At 36.7% G+C, this 22109-nt stretch overlaps 3 protein-coding genes, 1 long non-coding RNA gene and 1 pseudogene across 7 annotated transcripts; 4 read left to right on the plus strand and 1 right to left on the minus strand.

The window, feature by feature from the left end:
• The first annotated feature begins 3204 nt into the window (after positions 1–3204).
• LOC128011275 (uncharacterized) lies at positions 3205–6613 on the plus strand. Its single transcript, XM_052593502.1, has 3 exons — positions 3205–3283; positions 4303–4776; positions 5413–6613. Exons 1-3 carry the CDS (start codon positions 3217–3219, stop codon positions 5535–5537), a joined length of 666 nt encoding a protein of 221 aa, XP_052449462.1. The 5' UTR covers positions 3205–3216; the 3' UTR covers positions 5538–6613.
• Positions 6614–7314: 701 nt separating this feature from the next.
• On the minus strand, positions 7315–16588 carry LOC128011280 (V-type proton ATPase catalytic subunit A-like). Of its 4 annotated transcripts, none has more exons than XM_052593532.1 (15): positions 16475–16588; positions 14176–14274; positions 13910–14038; positions 13535–13749; positions 12497–12634; positions 12130–12281; positions 11191–11353; positions 10929–11037; positions 10597–10719; positions 9930–10044; positions 9723–9786; positions 9411–9614; positions 9149–9243; positions 8837–9008; positions 7315–8119 (listed from the first exon to the last, which is right to left on the minus strand). In XM_052593532.1, the coding sequence occupies exons 2-15, from the start codon at positions 14255–14257 to the stop codon at positions 8027–8029; spliced, it is 1854 nt and encodes a 617-aa protein (XP_052449492.1). In that variant the 5' UTR covers positions 14258–14274; positions 16475–16588; the 3' UTR covers positions 7315–8026. The 4 variants fall into 4 exon arrangements, with proteins under 4 accessions (XP_052449492.1, XP_052449484.1, XP_052449475.1 ...); XM_052593524.1 differs by lacking the exon at positions 16475–16588 and adding an exon at positions 14950–15277; XM_052593515.1 differs by lacking the exon at positions 16475–16588 and adding an exon at positions 14908–15276.
• On the plus strand, positions 15314–18732 carry LOC128011306 (PHD finger protein 23A). Its single transcript, XM_052593548.1, has 5 exons — positions 15314–15941; positions 16499–16530; positions 16797–16889; positions 17209–17758; positions 17948–18732. The coding sequence occupies exons 1-5, from the start codon at positions 15914–15916 to the stop codon at positions 18139–18141; spliced, it is 897 nt and encodes a 298-aa protein (XP_052449508.1). The 5' UTR covers positions 15314–15913; the 3' UTR covers positions 18142–18732.
• Positions 18733–19272: 540 nt separating this feature from the next.
• Positions 19273–20226, plus strand: LOC128011317 (uncharacterized). Its single transcript, XR_008182527.1, has 4 exons — positions 19273–19520; positions 19688–19854; positions 19989–20031; positions 20126–20226. It is a non-coding gene; the product is annotated as an uncharacterized LOC128011317 (long non-coding RNA).
• Positions 20227–20551: 325 nt separating this feature from the next.
• On the plus strand, positions 20552–21332 carry LOC128011313 (phospholipid scramblase 3-like; annotated as a pseudogene).
• The last annotated feature ends 777 nt before the right edge of the window (positions 21333–22109 follow it).

The raw sequence follows: 22109 nt of genomic DNA on the forward strand, positions 1-22109 counted from the left end.
AGGACACAATGTTCCCTAATAAAACCAACTGCAAAACACACTATACCTGTCAAAAGCAGATGACGGCAGTTTCAACAAACAGAAACTGATTAAATAGACACTTAATAAAAACAGGCTCCAGCACAATTCCTGGCTTAATGTGAACTTGTTTTTACAAAAAGGCTGCAGGTTAAGGACATTTTTCCCCAAATAAAAGGCATTTGCATAACTTTCAGTTCATTAGCTTTTCAAAAACACCAGTCACGATTAGCCCACAGCATCACACAAGCGTCTACAGGGCATTCTCAGGTGCATGAGGCTTCAACAGCCACAGTTTGCTGATAAAGCAGTCTATAAAATGCAACGTGTTCTTCTGCAATGACCTCATTGTTTGAGGCAAAAGAAAGTAAACAGATTACACAAGCATAATATTAAGAATTTAGCCATTCGTGAGTATTTTTTCTGAGAATACAATCAATCACAGACCTTGTTTGGTTATACAATGAAATAAAAAGAAAAAAAAGGCAACCACACACATACACTGTGTGGATCTCAAGCTTTTTGACTCGAAGGCCCCCCACCATTATCCAACTAAATATTGTGTTCCAAAGACGAGAGAAAGTAATCCAGGTTTGGAACAATGTGAATATGATTGCATGATGATAGAATGTTCATTTTTGGCTGAACTATCCCTTTAAAGACAGCCATAATCAACTTAACAAAACATTAGTGTGTAAAAATATCTTGCAACACACTGGCTCTGGGGTCTTATCTAGGCTCCGTCATGATAGTGCAGCTCTTACTGTAATGTCTAACAGTAATGCAGTTGGTATTGACATTTCCATGGTGAAGACTAAAAGTGAACTGGAATTAACTGGAGGAGTGTGTTAAAAGCCTGCATATGATTAGCTCTCACACACACTCACACATGGCAGCCGACCTATAGGCTTAATGCACTTGGTCTAATGCAGTCTGTCTGTCTAATGCATCTATGGGTGTAGCCTCTTGTCTTTCTCTGTCTGACAGCGATGACATAATGATCCGGAAACTCAGTTTTTCCATAACCTTTATGCATTTTATGTCTGATAAAGCAAGGAAGAGAGACAAATTGCGTGTGCCTATTTTTGCAGAGACTGCAGTATTTGCTCTACACACACTCTGTAATAAAATCATGAACAAGTTGAACAGTTCCAAAGAGGCAAAGACAGAAAGAAAGAGCAGGGTGTGACATGGGACCCTTTGTAATGATAAACTGTAAAACAAATGTTTTTATAATTATATCCTGCACATTAAAATATCATGAGCCATTTGCATTCAAACGATTCAAATCACAATGTTCTTCCTAAAAGGTTTTCTGAAAGACGTATTTTCAAACAGCCAGAAAGTCACAAATCATGGAGCATTTCAACATACACTCAGTAATGCCTTAAAGGGGATGTTTCATGCATTTTCATGCATTCTGGCTTATTTACCCAGTTAAATTCTCATTCTAAACTGCCAAAGTAAAAAAAAAAAAGATGTATTATTTTTGTGCCAAATACATTCCTTCAGGGTTCGTAGTTTTGGAAAGTTTTTTTCAAATATGTCCCTGTATGACGTCATTAAGGGCAGAATTCCTTGTATGGGCAGAGTGTGGAAGAGTGTGTGCACACATCAGCTAGAGCGAGGGCAAGAGCAGATCAACTCACTTCAATCAGGTTACAGAAGCTGTCGGCAGCACTGTGCAGGACTTGCTCGAGAAGGATTTGTCAATTTGTTTTTAGACCACAAAATCAACAATGTCACCAAAGAAGTGTGTTTTTGATTTTGGAAAAAAAACTTTGTTCAGCTTCCCAAAGAACCAAGTGTTAAGGGAACAGTGGATGCAGTTTGTTTCTCTGGTGCAGCAACACATTGTGTAAGTGTGTCTGCTCTCCGCATTTCGGTGACTGTTTTTTTTTTATATAAACAAATTCAGTCAAATTTAGGTCAATAAAGATTTTGTGCCTCTTTTATTTATGTCTATGGTCACAGCCTGCAGATGAGTGCAAAGCAAAAACTGTGCATGCTCGAGACTCATTAGCTCCGCCCACGGTATGCCTCCAGGATCCAGAAGCAGAACAACTATATCTGTCTTATAAATCTGATCAAACTAAAGACACTATGGAGATATTAATGCAATACTACTCTATAGGTACTCAAGATTAACGTGTGTTATGCCCCCTTTAAAATTCAGCATAAAGGACTGTTTTATAATAACTGCCTGCCAGCACAATAAAATTAGTTAATTACACAAAATAATGCTATAATAAGATAATACTACAGTACTGTAATACTACAGTAATAAATAATAAGATAATACTACAATCGATAAAAGAAACATCAACAGCGATCATGTGAGGCGTCATTGCATTGGTTGGAGCATATTTTATTCTACGTCCTTTGTAGAAGACACCAAGTTAAAAAAAAAGAATGAGAAAAGGCATAGGCAAAAACAATGTTTAATTTTTTTTTTCATTTATGAATCCGTTTTTATATTTTTATTTTTAACCAAACTATTATTTTTGTCCAAAGATGATTCTCAACTTTGTTATGAAAGATAACTATGATAAACTATTTTACTTCATGAAAAATATGTGTAAAATGTCCATAAATTGGTATTCCCAATTCTATACAATTTATCTACATCTAATTTGCATATTAATGTATTCTTGGGGGAAACCATAATGAAAAAAACAATCGTAATAATAGGAGTAATAGCATTCCATTAGAACATTTTATATATCTTAAGAATACTGATCTACAATTTCTTTCACTATTGACTTATTGTGTCTCCAAAAATGCCTGCTCAACATGATGTTTGTCCTGATGTCCTCTACAGAAGACATGTATGAAAATGATGCCCTGTTTCGTAAAAAAACAAGTCAAATTCCGATATGAAACCATATAACATTTTTCTGAAATGTTAGATTTAAATGATAATTAGAAAATAGTATCATATTTCCCTAAGAGATCTAAATTTGATCATTCTGTCAATATCAGTCATTTTTGACCAAGGAGAAGGTGTGTTTATGATCAAACCTCCAAACAGCTGATATGCCTAAAAAGCCCTGAATGTGCTCTGTACAGGACATCCAGACAGATGGTTCAGATAGACAGAAAGACAGATAGGACTAAAGTGTGTGTGATGTAGGAGGGGGAGATAATGTGTAGCTCTGTCAGCTCAGTGTCAGAGTGTGACACTTCTCTGAGACAGAAATGGCTTTCTTCAGTCTCTTACCTTCCAGAACTTTACTTAGTCACATTTTCCACTCTGCCCTCACAGGTAAGACTATACTTTTCTCTCAGCATTTAGCTTCCTCATTACTCTGTGTTCTACTAACTTACCTTGACAAATTAACAAGGAAACCGACTTTATTTCTTTCCTCCCTCCATATCCACAAAACATTACAGTTCAGCAGCTAGACCTTCATAAAACACACTAACATAAACATGTGTATGTCTTGCTCTCATGCCGGTACTAGCCTGGAGTAACCAATAGTTCATGTTCATGAATCATTTATATTCAACACACTGTAATGTCATCACCTATTAAAAAGCATTTGCTCTCATTTCTCAGCCTGCATCTATTAACTAGAACCCTTGAAATGCTGATTGGTCATCAAATCAACATTTACTGTCTGTTTCATAGTAAACGTTCTTCTAATTCCATGTTTAGGAAGCAGCACTTTTTTTGAGGCATTAATGAGAATACATGAAGTATGAGAGAGAAACGTGTAAAACTGTACTGAGGCAAAAGAGGGTTGCCGCTGCATTAGCTTTAGCGTTAATGTTATGTTCACAACATTAGTCAAATCAATTTAACTTTTTGTGTTCTTTGAGTTACATGAGAAGACTCTTGTCAAGTCTGTTTGTTGGTAATTTAGTCTCGATTCTGAAAATCTGAGGGATTCATTCTGAACTAACTTCTAGACTACGGTTGACCAAATAAAGAAATGGTTAGAAGATTTACGCTCTACGCAGGACTTTTGATATTTTAATCCTTGTGACTTTTGAGTCTCTAATTTTAGTAAAGGGACTTAGTGTGGCCATAACACAGCCATGTAAGCTACTGTATTTATAGCATCGGTGCTGCTACATAAGCGCTTATAGGTGTGAATTTTTCTTGATTGGTTAAAATGTTCTTGACTAGTTACTATTCTGCTCTAAACATGCTAAATCTATTTTCCAGTTTTGAGTTTTGACCATAAACTGTATATATAAGTTCATGAGGCCTACTCTTTCACATACATAAGCGTTCATGTATAATTGCACTCTCGAATAATAATGTTGTTTTATTGACAGGTGGGCTTCTTTTTCTTTGTCTGCTTGTAAATGTGCCCATTATCGCCAGTCCCACCTCCACTCCCCTGACCATCCTCATCACGTCCACAGCAGAGCCTTCACCTGCTCCTCCCAGCCCACAGGAGGCGTCTTATCTACAACAGCCTCTAAAGGCCAAAGCTGTGGAAGGGGAGGATGTGGTGTTTCCCTGTTTTTTAAAGAGTGATGTAGCTGAAGTAGGGGTTGTGGAGAAGGTGAGGTGGTATGTGAAGAGTTCGGAGGGAAAGAGGAATGTTCTACAAGGGAACGAGACGGCGGAGGATGTGTTTGCTAGCCGTGTGTTTTTGTCTGGTGATCTGTCTGAGGGAGATCTATCCATGACACTAAGGAATATTTCGGTGGAGGATCGAGGCCTGTATTTGTGTGAATTCATATCAACAAACTCAACTATTCTTCAGGGAGGCGGGACCAAACTCAGCATCCGCAAAGGACTGGGTGAGAGAGGATGAAGAGTGCAAAGATATTAGTGTAAAAAACTAAATTCAAATTGTAAAAAAACAATATTAAGATACATATATATATTAAAACTAAAACGACAAAATTACTAAACTTTAAAATCAAAATTAAAATAAAAAATATGACATATCAACTGAAAATTTATATGATTCTAAAATCAGTTAATTTGATTTTAAAAAAAAAAGTTCAAGGAGGAAAATATAGTAAAGAACCAAAACTTGGACTAGAGATGGACCAATATTAAAATTATGAATAATGTGCTATGGCCAATAACCAAAAATAATAATAAGAAAAGTTGGCAAGCTGATATATATATATATATATATATATATATATATATATATATAATATATAATATATATATATATATATATATATATATATATATATATATATATATATATATAATATATATATATATATATATATATATATAATATATATATATATATATATATATATATATATATATATATATATATATATATATATATATATATATATATATACACACACATACATAGAACTTTTTTTATATATTATATATATATATTTAAAAAATATATATATATATATATATATATACATACAACTTTTTTAATATATTTTATACAGGTGTGATTGAAGAGTCTGTGGGCACTATAATTGGCATCGTTGTGGCAGTTGTCGGTGTGGCAGTGGGGCTGGTGGCTGTGATACTGACTCAATTCAAGGACAAACTGAACTGCCTGCAGAAATGACATGGGGGAGACGGCTTCGGTGTATGAAGGTTAAAAGTACGAGGGGGTTACAGTAAAGGCCAAAGGTAAAAGTGAGCAAACACACGTATACTCACGCTGCCAAGAACTGACCGCAGTGCACGAGAGAATGACTCTTAAGTAAGCAGTGAGGCATTTAGCTCACCCCATATTCTGAATGATAATATATATGATTACACAACTAGATCCGATGACCATCCTCAAACACATACACACCCAATCAGATCCAACACAGATGAAGAAGAGCAGTTGAGTTATGAAGTGTCAAGCTTCTGTAAGTTTGCACCGATGTGAGGATGCATTTCCTTTATAGGAATAAGTACATGAACCATTTAAAAATACCTGTATTTCTCCATTAATGGTTTCTAATAATTATGGTTAATATTTTTGTTTATTTAATCCAGTCTGCTGTGTATGTATTTTTAACATGGTCTTTTGAGTTTTATATGACGACTTGTCTGGATGATACAACTTTAAGTTCATTGCTCTGTCAGTATTTAAAGCCCTATGCAAAATCATATCTGCTACTTATTTTTGCTTCGTATTGATCTGTATGCATGCACATGTTTTCAGTATTGCAATCTTTTAACAGGATCAGAATAACATATGATAGATGTTATTTAGTAGACACTGATGTAAGTCCTTTGCATACCGCATGCTGAGCAGATGGACTGTTGAGTGGATAGAATGTTTAGCAGAGGATGAACTGGCTTCATACCAGAGTACCATTATGAAGTTATATTAATCAGAAACTGATCTTATATCAGCACTCAACACTGAATACATTTCCTCTCAAGAGAGGCCTGATCTCAACACTCATGCTGTGCTTCAGTATTCTATTTGCAAAGTTCTTAATTTTCACCTGCATGCTTTTTGTAAGACCCACAAGGGCCTTCACCTCAGAAATAGCCGGATGTGAACTGGTTTGTGACTGTGTGATTTTGTCTACTGTGAAAATCTCCATCAATTCTTCTGACACAAATAAACAAGTTTTACTACTCAAAGTTTGGTGACTGCCCTGTCTCATGTAAATACATGAGTATCCAAGCTTTTGTGAATATTGTGAACACAGACCTAAAATATCATTAAAAAGTTTGGGGTCAGCAAAAATGTTTAAAGCAAGAAAACATATCTGATCAAAAATGACGAAGAAATTTCTCTTTAATATTCTATTTCTATATATTTTTTATGAATTTACACACACACACACACACACACACAAACATTAATATTAATACTCACAACCATGTTCAACATTATTTAAAAAATGTATGTATGTTCAATTGTGCTCCTTCTTGCAAAAAATATCTCATTGATGAACAGGTTTGATTGCAACATATAATCATTGCTGTTAATAATGTTCATTGTCTGTCTGATATGTTATTAACTGAATTTTACTGTACATTTCTGCCATATATGTCACCACTGACAAGCTACTACTAAATATATTGTAGAAATTTCATTTTCTTTAAAGCTGCTTTGCAATTGTTTTGCATCATGAAAAGCAATATACAAATAAACTTGAATTGAATTAAATCGGATTTTTAAATATATATTAAAAAAGGAAAATCACTAATTTAAATTCTAATAATATTTCACAATACTATTTTTACTCTACTTTTGATCAAATAAATGCAGATTTGGTGAGGAAGAAAAAAAAACTCACTGACCCCAAACTTTTGAAAGTTTAAGGAGATAAGTGAGAGAAGAACTGCACAGAATGAAATCTAATTTTGTTATCATAAAATAGAGTCATTCAAACAGTTTCCAATAGTTTAATTCTTTGGAACTGAACATACAACACCACACACAATAAATGCAGTAATGTACCACTACAGAAGCCACAATACTCTACCCACACACCCATGCACACTCACAAACACTCACTCACATGGACGTATATAACAAACAGTCAAAGGAACACACAGAGCAGAAATCACATTAACAAGACAAATCAAGATTCAAATAAATAAGTGAAGCCTCAATGATCCCTTTCAGACTTCCATTGTTCCCATTATTGTAGAACTCATTTCTATTGGTCACAGAGAAAACAAAAACTGCGATGAGAATAAACACTGTGCTCCCCTGCGCTCCTAACACATGCAACGAGGACTCATGGGAAAGCAGGTGGTAAGAAAAAAAGATGAATGTTTGCTGTTTTTGTGCTTCGAGAGTTGAGTCTCAGCACAGAGAGATCACAGAGGCATTAGCCTAAGATGCTAAAATACAATCTTATATTTCAAACACCAAGTAACAGTTGTAGTTTTAGAGTGAGAACACACACTCTTCGTGTTGAGATTAGCGATGGCTACTAGCTCTGACTTTCATTGGTCTCGTTCAGATCAGCTGAACAGTTTCAGTGTATATTCAGATGAGAGGTACACATGCACAAGGGAGCACTGGGAAATGCAATGCACAGCACAGGGGAGGAGAGAGGTGGGACACGTCACGTGTGAGGTCAAAGGTTGCTTTCAGTCCTCAAGACTGCGGAAAGAATTCTGCATGTCTTCCAGCAGCTGACCGTAGTCAGCTTTGATTTTTGCTTCACCCTCTTTTACTGGATCCTGCAAAACACACAGACACATGCAGTTATGGAAAACTGCTCAATGTTAGCCATGAAATGTGTGTAATTATTAATGGATATGTAAAAATAATTATAATACATTAAGTACACTATTAACAAATTTTCAGTCACTACTATTCAAATTAAATACAATATGTCGTATTGTTTAAAAACAGGAATGGACACAATACACCCAACCCCACATCCTCAGTAATTAATACTATCGGAATCAGAAAGAGCTTTATTGCAAAGTATGTTTGCACATACAAGGAATTTTTGTTTTGGTGACAGAAGCTTTCAGTACACAGAGACAACAAAACACAGATAATAAAAAATTAAGATATGTGTATAAAATACACGTGTATATATGCTGGCGTATACACTATTATATAGTATTATAGTATTTAGCAACAATTAAATTAGGTTTTATTTTCATCTTTTCGGTTTTCATGTTAATTTACAATTAGATTTTAGTAATTTTCTTATGTGCTTTTGTCATTTTTATTTGTTTTTTTTTGGGGGGGGGGGGGTATTTCTATTTAGCTTTAATTTTTTTATTTAAGTTCATTTGTAATCAGCTTAAATTTATATCAGTTAGTTGCCAACATTGAATTTCAAATTTTTATTTTTTTTATTATTAAATGTTTTAATTTAATATTAATGTTTTACCTGTGGTCTATGACCTTTACATCTACAAAAACCCAGACATCAACGGTACCTTAAACTTCATGGAGCTGATCCGATAAAGAATTTCTCCCATGTGTTCACGGATCTGGGCCCAGGTAATCTTGTTATCGCTCTGTGCTGTGGTCTCAACAGCATGCCGGGCCATGTCATAAAAAGCTATCATATTAGACAGGATCCCCACTGTCTTATAGAAGGGACAAAACCTGGAGAAGAGGAACAGACAGGGAGATAATGTGAGAAATAATTAGCACAAACTGATGAACAGGCAACTAGAACAAGACGACACCTAAAAAGGGTCTGTGGGAATGTCACATTCTTCTTTTATTACACATGATTAGTTTACCTGTCATAGGGAGTGTAACCGTTCTGCTGCAGGAAGTCATCTTTAATGAGTTTGGCCACCTCCAGAGTGATTTTATCCGTCTCAGCCAGAGATGCCTATAGGAAACAAACAAAATAAATGCATTCAGAATCAATACAAATACATTAAATAAACTATATACGTAGAATACATTTAATTCAAAATCTCATTACACAAAAAATATCAAATGCAAAAATTCTATGATTTAATAACACCTTCTGATAAACAACATACACAAACACACCTTTCCAACAAGTTGCACAATCTCAGCCAGGTCCTCCTCCTCCTGCAGAATCTCTTTGGCCTTGGTACGCAGCGGCACAAATTCTGGGAAGTGTTTGTCATAGTACTCATCCAGTGCTCGTGTATATTTACTGTAACTGATAAGCCAGTTAACAGATGGGAAGTGTTTCCTCTGAGCAAGCTTCTTATCTAGACCCCAAAACACCTGAGAGCAACAGTTCAGATGAGAGGGGGAAAAAAATACTGATTACCAAAAAAACTAAAACAACATCATCATATGTTAATGTCATGTGTTTTTATAGGATCCACCCACCTGCACAATCCCAAGAGTGGCAGAAGTCACAGGATCTGAGAAGTCACCACCAGGGGGAGACACACTGTAAAGAAATGTCCATTTCCAAAAGGATCCCAAATGAGAGGAAAGAACGGAAACATCTGCGGTTATAAACCACCACAAAAACACAGGTAATATATATATATTGTATTATGTACAAACGTAATGTTATTAGTGTGTACTTACGCTCCCACAATGCTGACGCTGCCCTCTCTCTCTGGGTTCCCCAGGCACTTCACTCTACCTGCTCTCTCATAGAATGACGCCAGACGGGCTCCAAGGTATGCGGGATACCCACTGTCTGTGGACAGAAAACAGGAAAGTTTGATTATCCAATATAAGAAAGTTTGGTTTTGGACAAGGTTGTATAATTTAGTCAAAATAGTTTGGCTGGTTATTAAAATTGCACTGCTAGTACAAATGCAGTGTACATGACAACAAAATAGCAACAATATCTCAATTTGGAGGATGTTTTACACACATTTTGGTGCCAATACCAAGCATAACTTTTTTATTAAATAGTCGTCTTTTGTGATTTAGCAACCCTGCAATCAAAAAAGTTTAGGATTGATAAATGTTTTCTGTTTCTTAAGCTCATCCATTTATTTGATTTAGAAAAACTATTTTAAAATATTTTAAAATGTAATTTTTTCCAGTGATGCAAAGCTGAATTTTCAGCAGTTATTACTAAAGTCTTAAGGGGCACATGATCTTTCAGAAGTTAATAGGCTAATTTGCTGCCCAAGAAACATTTCCTATTATTATCTATGTTAAAAACAGTTGGGTTGCTTGACATTTTTGTGGAAACCATGATTCTTCGTTTAAACAGAAAGTTCAAAGGAGCTGTACATACCAGCAGGCATCTCAGCCAATCGCCCGGAGATCTCCCTAAGAGCCTCAGCCCAACGCGAGGTGGAGTCAGCCATCATACTGACGTTATAGCCCATGTCTCTGAAGTACTCAGACAATGTAATACCTGTTAATGCACAAAGCATGTTATGAAGATAAATGCATCCATCTACATACTATAAAGATTTTCTCTTACAGGTTTTGTTACCCCTTTCGCGCTCTCTCTCTCTCTCTCTCTCTCTCTCTCTCTATATATATACACATATACACACACACACACACACACTGATTCACCAGCATTACAGCACACTTTATACAGATGGTTCTTGAGTTTACCCGTGTAGATGGAGGCTTCTCTGGCAGCCACAGGCATGTTTGAGGTGTTGGCCACCAGTGCTGTTCTCTTCATAATGCTCTCCACCTTGCCGTCCACCTCCATAGTTAGCTATTGAACAAAATCACTATCACTCATCTAAACCAGGTGCATCTAAACCACTCGACATGGTAACTTGAATTACATTTTACATTCATAAACGCTGCATTAATCACTGCATTAAGTGACCAGGTATAGCATCATTAAACCCAGTGCCATACCAACCTCCGGGAAGTCTCTTAATACTTCAGACATCTCATTTCCACGCTCTCCACAACCCACGTAAATGATGACATCACTGTTGGAGTATTTGGAGAGAGACTGAGAGATCACGGTCTTACCACAGCCGAAGGCTCCTGGAATGGCTGTGGTCCCTCCTTGGACACAACTGCAAAACGGCAAAAATCAGGACTGTAAAATAATGTTTAGACTAACAATCGTTGCTTCTTAAATAAAAACTTACAATCACAATTATTAATCAATAAACTGAGAAATTACTTTTTACATTTGATCAATGTTGTCGTATTCACATATGCCCAAATCAAGAGAACGTAAACTTATATGCATGTTTCAACTGATTTCTTCTACCTGTTCTCATTCAGGATTCATTATACGTGTATATTTATTAAGGTTCATCAATGAGAAGGTTTGTTTGGAGCGAGCAGCCTCATTAAAGGCCCTCATATACTTCAAACGAATTCGAAGATGTGACTGAACTGATGATGTCATTTCACATTTAATAGTCATTTTGCAGATGCGTTTATCCAAAGTGACTTACAATTGGGGGATACATAAATCGATTCTTCTTAAAGGAGGCAAACAGACACAGAAAGTGCTTGTAATACCAAGTTATAGACATTGTTCAATAAGTACAGGCTAGAAAAATAAGGAGTAAATAAAGAAAATGTATCCATTTAAGAGAAAAGACTGGGGGATTTAAAGTCTTAACATATGGCAACCCCAAGCATGAAAGCGTGTGGGGACTTTTTCCCAATGCAAGATTATGGAAATATCACTAATCGGTGGACCAAGATCACAGACAAGTCTGCTTAATTAACTGAGAAAACCAAAAACATATACTAAAAAAATAAATAAAAAAGAGCTAAGCGCACAACAAACTTTATCAAGATGTGGAACAATAATGTGTGTGTGCCTGCGACTCACGGAAAGAGGGCATCCAGTACTCGTTGTCCAGTCAGCAGGGGGTGATTTGCAGGTAGTTTCTCAGTGACAGGCCTCACCTGTCGCACAGGCCACACCTGCACCATGGTGAACTTTTCCTTTACTCCTTCAAACTCCAGTTCCAACACCACATCCTGACACACACAATGAAAAGGGAAGTTCCAGTATTTAGTAATATAAGGTTTCTTCCTCATCTTACCCAAACATCTTAGGGAGCATTTTCATCCAACTTTCCATCAAAGGTGCTATACAAATAAACTGAAACCGATGTGAACTACTCTTGCGTGCTTTTCTATAAAAGTGTGGTAGTATTTCAGGACATGTGAGGATGATCGTGAGCTTGACTCACAGAGACGTCATAATTTCCTCGTGGAGCGAGGTAGGTTACTGTTCCCCTGCTGCGAGGGGGCAACATGATCTTGTGTTTGATTAGAGAGTTCTCGTACACCAATCCATAGATATCGCCTCCTGTAATGTGACTTCCAACCTGAAAAAAACAATGAAAGAGTGCAATTAAAGTTAACAAACATCCAGTGCATAGTTTCAATACAAAAGTCATACACATTCAGGGGCACATGGCTGCTAAGCTTCATGACCCAAATGGATATTGAATGCAATTCCCAAAAAGACTAAAATACTTATTCTTTATATATGATAATGAAGTTCCAAAATCATTGTAGGTACAAAATTAAGTAACCCAAAGTTGATGCCTTTTGGTGAACGATGTCATTTTAACACGAAAATATTATTTTGTATTATATTTCTATTGCAATATGTATTATATATCCATTTTAAATGTTAGCCTTTTGTGAAAATGACAAGTGCTAGGAAATTAGTGTTGCAGGTGTGGCGTATTAAGGACTACAGAATCAAAATCAGCTTCCAAACGCAGAGATAAAGAGCAGCTTGACTTAACAGTGTCCAGTGTTGATGGTTAAAATGTATTTGTTTCTAAAAGGTACAGGAAACATATCATATTTTTGTATTGTGGAGTAGCATCAGTAAAGGCATTAATGTATGTTCTTGCTTTGGTTCATAATTCAAAAGTGTATAATAACAATTGGGTCTGAAAACATTTCAGCAATTATTACAGTGAAAGTAAAATTTTATTATAATAGTTATTTTTATTTGGGGTTTTGTTTTTCCCATGAAATAGAAATGTTATCAAAAAGTCAATTTACAAGTTTGCTTGGTTCATTATAAAAATGTATATTAAATCTGAATCTGAACCCGGCCCCATACATACTGTTATATTACACCACTAGACTATCACGACTCAGTCCTATGAAGAAGTGTCATAATTGTCACCGGTGTCAAATTAAAAAATAATCTGGGTACATGACAGCCCTACTGTATACACTGAGAATGACACACATGTTATCCTTACCCTCAGGTTCTGAAAAGGAGAGAATTCCCACTTGATGTCCCTGTTGAGGGCTCCTATGTTAACCCCTCTGGGGATGTAAATGCTCTTTGTGAGGTCATTGATGTCTTTGAGGGGACGCTGAATACCATCAAAGATAGAGCCCATGATTCCGGGCCCCAGCTCCACAGAGAGGGGCTTTCCAGTGCGGAGCACTGGGTCTCCGACAGAAACTCCAGCTGTAGATAGCTCAGGAAAACATATAGACAAATACAACATACAAAAACATACTTTGGCAGCACTATGATTGACCATGACTAAATAAAAGCATAAACTTTTGATTAAAACCTTTGCATGCATGGTAGAGAACGTAAATCACTCATGAATGGTAAAGGATACAGGTCTCCTCGTATACCTGGATGGTCGCCATATCTCCTTCCAATCTGATAATTTCTCCCACCAGCTCACAGTGGCCCACACGCACCAGTTCATACATGGCTGCACCTGCCATACTAGAGGCTGTCACCACTACAATGAACAGACACACAGATCTGAACCTGTCCATCTCATGACTGACAGCTGTCAGTCAAAATAAACTGCTTATGGGATAAATGTGTGCTGTATGTTTAATTCAAAGTGACTTCAGAACATGTTTTTCTCTTTACCTGGGCCTGAAACTCCATGCACATATCCAAACTGACTCTCACGCTCCTCATCTCGGATCTTAGGCAGCTTGGCAAAATCCATTCTCTGGGTTAGCAATCCTGAAGGAGGAAGTGTTAAAGAGTTCATTCGTTAAAACTGCACCATTATCTTTTCAGTGTTTCAAGACACAAGACAAACCTTAAATCACTATTACATGACGTTTCAATTTTTTAGAATTTCAAAAGAACCAACAAGGTCTACTGTTTTGTTCCAGTACTAATCATTATACTATTTCATTTTTTTTTTTTTTTACAATAAATACAATATATTTACAATATAGCAAATGTGAGCCTAATCTTATTGTTATGGTAAAATTAAAGACTTTCTCGATGTCACCACCATAATACTAATAGGACCACTATGGCAGACCGGTATTCATTCAGACTACGTTCCTGCTGTAAATCCAATGAAAATGTAACGAATTTGATTGCTGTATGAAACCTACCACAACTAAAATAAATCAATATATGACTAAACGCCTTCACACGACCAAAACTACTGAATTACGAGATCTATGTTAGCAGGCTGTCGTAAGGAGCCACGGTGTGTCAGTTCAGTTGACAGATGGCTACTATAGCAAAGCCTGATCAGCAATTGAGCAGACTTCACCGGTGTATAAAATAGGATCAAAACTACCAGGTTTAATAGCAATAAAAATAATAATAGTATAAAAAGGAAACAATTAGTCTTACTGTGTTTGCATGAAATGAACGACAATCTTAGGAATATCCTACCAAGCAGTGGAGTGAGAAGGAAAAAAACTGTCACGACATAGGTCAGCTGACCTGCCAGGATTAAGGAAGTCCGAGTACACAGTGCAAAAGACAGTTCGCCATTATGGCTCCTGATAGAGGAGATTTTGCGTGGATATGTATAGCGTATCTGATCCAACATGGCGCCCCACGAACCACAGTTTCTCCATTTCCTGTGTTCATTTAATGGACACAAGGACGTTACTGCAAGTAGCCACGTATTATAACTGTTGACATTTTGACAGAATTGCGTACGAATAAAAACTCCGTTGTCTATTTTGTCAGATTTTGGATTATCTTTGACGATCTGTCTTGCATATACATCACGTTCACACCAATAAGCATCACGCAATGAATCTGGCGCTCTTTGCGTGGTTGCGTCACAGGGTGATTCCTGTTGAGACCGCGCGTAACCCAGACGTTCAATACTTTGTTGAATGCAGTTGCAAAAAGCTGTATTTTGATATTTAGATATTAGAATATTGATAGCGAACTTAGTATTATTTCGTCTTTGCTTCGCTTTTGTGGATACAATCAAGGTGTCAGCAGTTTTGTAGATTTGAAACCACCCGGTTAAATTCGTTGGTGATCAACGAGGATCGAAGATAGCACCATCATCAAAATCATCATCGATAATTGAGGTCTGGGCGAAATAAAACACGGTTCAGCTGAATTTTAACCGAAACCTGATCTAATCGTCGAAGAATCGGATCACTTGTTTAGTGTTGCAAGTTTTGATCACAAGACCACTCTGAGCATATGGCAGACCTCCTTCGGTTGTGCGGGAGCGTACGTTATTAACGTTAGTTAATCTGTTAAATTCAAAAGCAACCGGACTTCAACTAGAAGACATTTCGCTTTTTCTCAAAGTGACTCCACAAGATCATTAGCAGGAAATCAAACAGCCAACATCAAGAAGAACCCAGCTTTATGGTACCACCCCACCATGTTGGGTATTATGGATCATCACCAAGGTAAATATGTGCTTTTTTTATTGTATACATGTCTTGGTTTTATTTTATTGTCTCACGTGTAACTTACTCGAAGTTTTAAACAAGCCTCGTGTTACACACCCAATTTAACAAAGCGCTGCTGAATGGATTAACTAACGTTACTCGTGCCAGAAGTGAGTTATCCTCTTAGGTTAAGTAAGTTACACTTAACATGGCCTCTCTACTATCTCCAGATACATAACATATAATTTTCTAATCATACTTGTGAGTGGTTTCGATGCCAATTCGCTTCCTTGTTTTGCTGACTTGACAAGGTTGCATCTGCTGTTTAGCTTTTAGCATAAACAGCTTCTCGTAGGATGTGAATATGTTTATAAATGATTCTTCAAAACACTTTGCAACATTGTTTGTTTCGAAATTTCTGAACGTTTACATCTGTAGCATTCCAATAATCACGCAAGGAAATCACTTTTAAGTTACTCGGCATCCAATTAGTCCAGGCTAAAGCTAACTTGACAGTTCATTTAAGGTTGTAGTTTCACAGATTACAATACCTATTTCTTCTGTTTCTTTTACAGACACCGTCCGGAAATGTAAAACGGAGGCTTTGGTAAGTGCTGTCGCAGTTGTATTCAGTAATGGTTTTAAATAGTGACCGGATTCGTTACTTATTTATAGCTTAGGCCACATGTGGCCGAACATGGGGGGATGGGCTGTGGATAAGAGCAGTATCTATCTGCCTGTATTCACTGATAGTAATTGGCAAAAATATTTTTTAATTGAAAACTGTTTCAGATTGCTGACAGACTGGTATTTGGGTATCTAAACGGACTATCAATGATCGGTCACTGTTAATGTCAATTGTCTTTGTTCCAGCCTCCAGAGCGTAGGAAGAGGACCGTGGAGGATTTCAATAAGTTTTGCAGCTTTGTCCTGGCCTATGCTGGGTACATTCCACCTCAAAAAGAAGTGAGTTGAATGTCATAAAACATAATCTTTTTGTACAGCAATCAAGTGGTAACTTTGACCATCTTCATGATAACCACCTGCTGCTGACTCTGTGTGTGTGTGTTTGGGAAAATACTTAACTCTAATAATGCATTCTGGTCGGTTTTGACCCAGAAGAGGTACATAAATATTTATATTAAAAAATATATAAATGTACACGTTTATACATGTAAAATGTATATGTGTAAAATATAAGCTTATTTTCCACCATGCAATGCAAAATTGTATGCAGATTTGGAAAAGGATTATGAGGGTAAATTGTGGTGATTTGTGTTTCCAGGAGAGTTCATGGTCTCCGTCTTCATCTCCATGTACACACAAGCTTTCTGAGCTCTCGGGTGAAGGGTCTGTAAAAGATAGCTGGACGGAAGCACGCTCCAACCTCAACAACATTCAGTGTTTGGTCCACAAAGCTGAGACAGACAGCAGCAGCACAGAGTTCAGCCATCTTCAGTCGGACAGCTCCTCAGACAAGATGAGATTGAAAGACACTCTGAATCAGATCCATCTGGATAGTAAAGCTGAAAGGAAGAAGGTTAAGAAACTCGGACGCTTATCTTTAGGAGGGCCGAGGAAAAGCCTCTCAGAGGCAAGAGCACACAAACAATCGAAAACAGCACTAAAGAAAATAAAGAGATCAGTAAAGGCTGAGAGACACTTTCAATCCACAAGCCCTTTAAACGAGGGGTTTCAAAAGGAGGAGGGGCTAACCGAACAGGCTGTTCACATGCACGAGGCGGGGCTTAAACTGGAGTCCAATCAAGAAACAGACCTGAGCTCTTGCGAAACGGACACATTGGTGACTGATGAGGATATTATGGTCGAGTCTGGTAAGTGTCTGATTAGACTTGGTATGCTAATGTTGTATTTAATGTATAAAGCTATAAAAAAAAATTCTATCATTAATGTAAACTCATTTTTCGTCTGTCATACTGTCAAGTAATATTTGATCTCTGTCCTTGAAGAAAACATCTGATCATTATCTTTCAACCATCCTTATTTTGTTCTATCCATTGTAGGTGATGATTCTTGGGATTTGGTTACTTGTTATTGCGGGAAGCCTTTTGCCGGACGTCCCATGATTGAATGTGACGAGTGCTCCATTTGGGTCCATCTCTCCTGCGCTAAGATTAAGAAGTCCAACGTTCCTGATATTTTCTACTGCTACAGATGCAGAGACTCTCTGGGCTCCATGGTCAAAAGAGACCACTGAGAATGAATGTGTGGGTGCAGATCTTGTGTCTATTTAAATGGATGAGATATTCTCATAATTTTTTTTTTTTTTTACTCTTCTGATTACTCTTAATTAGTTTGTTAAATTAAATCAGTTTTATATAACTCCATTTGTTCTCCTTTGTTCTGTGTTAATAGACCGTTCTTGGTTTATGACAGTAAGTGGTTATCAAATTTAATGTGTACTAAAACTCATGCACTTATTTGCACTACTATACGAGTGTTGTGTTTTTGATTGTACACAAACCTAAAATTATTATTGGTGACAAATGTGCACTATGACCACATATTGTGTAGATAAATAAATGAACATCTCCCGTGGCCCTCTGGTATTTCACAGCTATTGTCTTTTATTAACATTATTATTTATATATATATAATGAATTTCACAAAACCAAGGATGTGTCTGGTTCAGATTTCTCTCCAAGTTGAAAGAAAATTGAGCATATTTTAGGACCATTAAGATTGTTTTCTTGACATCAAACCACATTTCACAAAAGTTTGCATATTTATAAGATTTATCCAAATGCCATGTACATGCATCCATTAAAACAACTTCACTTCCAGTAAAGAGTTGTTGTAATCCAGTGTTTTTCAGTCTTGCATCTGGGGGAAACTGAGCACAGGTGTCGCACTAAACTGACACCTTATTTGGGTCATGGAGCACTGTATAAAGGACTTGATGAGTGCAAATAGTGGTAGATAGATAAGGGATACCTCCATCACAGATATGTACAAATCTCAAACTCTGTTCAAATAATTACAAGATGTTCTTAAGCAGATATCAGCATATTTAGATTTTGTTATTTGTGTATTCCATCAAAAACAATGCCAGAAATGTTACGTTTTTGATTATAAACCTAAACCAATTTATTTTCTTTGTGTCCTGCTCACCCCAGTGGCCGATCGCCAACCCTGCCCCTGGCGATCGGCTGTCCTGCAAAGTTTAGCTCCAGCCCTAATCGAACACACCTGCCTTTCATTTTGAAGTGATCCTGAAGATATTAATTAGTTGCTTACGGTATGTTTGATTGGGATTGGAGCTGAATTTTGCATGACCGCTGATCGCCAGGAGCAGCGTTGGGCATCCCTGGTATAAAAAAAGGCATGCTGTTTTTTCCATAACCAGTGTTGTGAACCGAGTGTTGTGTTGTTGACCTCTTAAGAAAAACAAACAATTTTCTGTCATTTTACGATGTTAAAGCACAATAGTTTGTTTTATTTGTGAGGTGTGTGTGTGCGAAATAATGAATTCTTTACTCTTTATTGGAAACCCTTTTGCTGTTCAGTGAGTTCAACATGTCTGAGTTTTATCCTAATCCAACAGCTCTGCCACCTGGTTTGGAGGACCTTACACAAGTGAGTGTGCCATTTTAAATTAATTAATGGAAATAAGACTGTAAGAGTTGTAAAAAATTGCCACTATTGCCAAGTTAAAATGTTAAAGGGACAGTTCACCAAAAAATGATCAAATTCATAATGTACTCCCTCTTTGTTCCAAACCGTTTCTTTTTTCTGTTTTGAAGAATGTAAGCAAACAGTTGCCAGTCCCAAGTGACTTCAGTATGGAGGAATCTATGGAAGTCATGGGAACCAGAAACTGTTTGGTTCCCAACATTCTTCAAAATATCAACTTTGAGTTCAGAAGAAAGAGATCCATACAAGTTTGGAACAAACTGATGGTGACCAAGTGGTGACAGAATCTCCATTAGTTAATTTTTTTTTTTTGGTTGAACAGTCCATTAAAAGTGTACACTTTGTATCTTATGATGGGGAAATGCACAATAGAATATTTATCTTTTTATGTAATATTTTCTGATCTAACAGATTGACCAGATATTGGCCCATCAAAAGATTGAGCTCCTTGAAGGTAACGTGTATATAAAGTTATTCATATGACAAAAGTGTAATTTAAATAAGTTTATCACAATTTCACATGCTAAAGAGCAATTTCTCTTATCTAGCAATCATTGGCTTTGAGACCAATAACCAGTATGAGATTAAGAACAGCATGGGTCAAAAGATCTTCCATGCTAAAGAAAACAATGACTGCTGCACACGGAACTTCTGTGGCCCTGCGAGGAGTTTTGAGCTGGAGATAAAAGATAACTTTGATCAGGAAGTGATTCACTTAACCCGGCCTTACCGCTGCTCATCCTGCTGTTTCCCCTGCTGTCTCCAAAAGGTAACAACTCCGACTGCAGCTGAAGTTCTGTGTACGGTTTTTCTGAGGGGAGAAGAAACATTTTAACAAGATTTTGCTGAAATTGCTAAATTTATAATAAATATAATAAACCCTCTATATTGATTTGTAGAACCAATTCTCCAACTTTTTTTTTTTTTTTTTTTTTTTTTTCTCCTCCTGTTTCTGGATGTGACATTGACTGACGATGGAGGTACAGGCTCCACCGGGGAATACTATAGGTTACATCAAGCAAGACTGGCACATGTTTAAGCCCAAGTTCTCCCTCTATGACATGTCTAAAACAAAGGTGCTGTCGATAGCTGTCCATCGAAGGGCCTTTTTGTGCCATCAGCTGCTGTGGGGATGTGAATTTTGATGTACGTATTTGTTATTGTGTCAACAGACCAAAAGAAAACACGACAGTTTGACAAAAGGTTATGTGCATATGTGTCTGTTTTGTGCAGGTTACCAGTAAGGATGGACATTCTGTAGGTCATATCAGTAAACATTGGAGTGGCTTGATCAAAAAATCACTGACCGATGCAGATAATTTTGGTGTTTACTTTCCCATGGACTTGGATGTGAGGATGAAAGCAGTTCTGCTGGGAGCATGTTTCCTTATAGTAAGCTATGACCCAGAACATTCACTCATCCACCAGTTTAGCTACTTCCTTTTATGTTCTTTTATATGAAAGTTCATATTTCATTCTTATTTCTCTGTGTTGTCCTGCAGGACTTCATATTCTTTGAGAAGACTCGTAAATCTGGACTGCAAAGCAGTGTGTTTGGCGTGTAGAGAATTGAGATGATTTGAGGATTTCTCTGGTATATTCATATGTAGTATCACACACTTACCACTTGTAAGTACCAACATTAGTAAAGTCACTATAAAAGCATTTTTACAACATGGATGTAACCCATTCTGGACCAATGTTTTAGTGTTTTCTCTTTTGTAAGAATATTAAAATACTATACACTTCCTATAATGAAGTCCCTTTGTTCTCTAGAAAAGTTTGACTACACCTCTGAAACATGTCATGCATCACCAATTTTATGATAAAGTTTAGAGTGTGTGTGGTGGGGGTGGGGCATCAATGGGATGAAGACGTCATGAACGGCCCAACACGTGCTTAATTCTTATCACAGATTTTCAAAGTATTTTCGAAAAGTAACACCCAGATCATTGCTGATTATAAATATTCATTGTCACAGTTCACAACTACAGCTCGTGATTAGGCCTTTTCTGCTGACATTGTTCCAAAAATAGCAAACATCCATGAATGGCGTAAAGACTAAATTATGTAATATCCATCAGTTATTTGCAAATATAGAGCTGATTGATAGTTCGCCCATTTAGGGGTAAATAATTGTAGGCTTTGCCTCCAGATTTTCTGAAGGTTTGATTGTAACAATCTGAATAGCTAAACACTGAATCTCTCCACTGTAATAAACTACATGCATCCAATGGTTAATCATGTCACTTGAGAGAAAAATCAATTTGACTATGCTTGCAGTGGAGAATTAAGTTTTTAGAACTCTACGCTGCTTAAATGTTGAACTTCATCAAAAGAGATCATAACATTACGTTTTATTTTATATTCAACCGTCACACGTCTTATCAGTATCTGTGAATATTTCCATTAAACAACTTTTTTTTTTTTTTGTGAATGCGTGGGACATTCGAGATAAATTTATTTAAAACTGTTTAATTTGGGGGGAAAAGACAATACTGAATTAATTCCATAGACAGTGAAAGAAAGTAA

Source organism: Carassius gibelio, chromosome A5, assembly GCF_023724105.1.
Source record: "Carassius gibelio isolate Cgi1373 ecotype wild population from Czech Republic chromosome A5, carGib1.2-hapl.c, whole genome shotgun sequence".
NCBI classification, from domain to species: Eukaryota; Metazoa; Chordata; class Actinopteri; order Cypriniformes; family Cyprinidae; genus Carassius; species Carassius gibelio.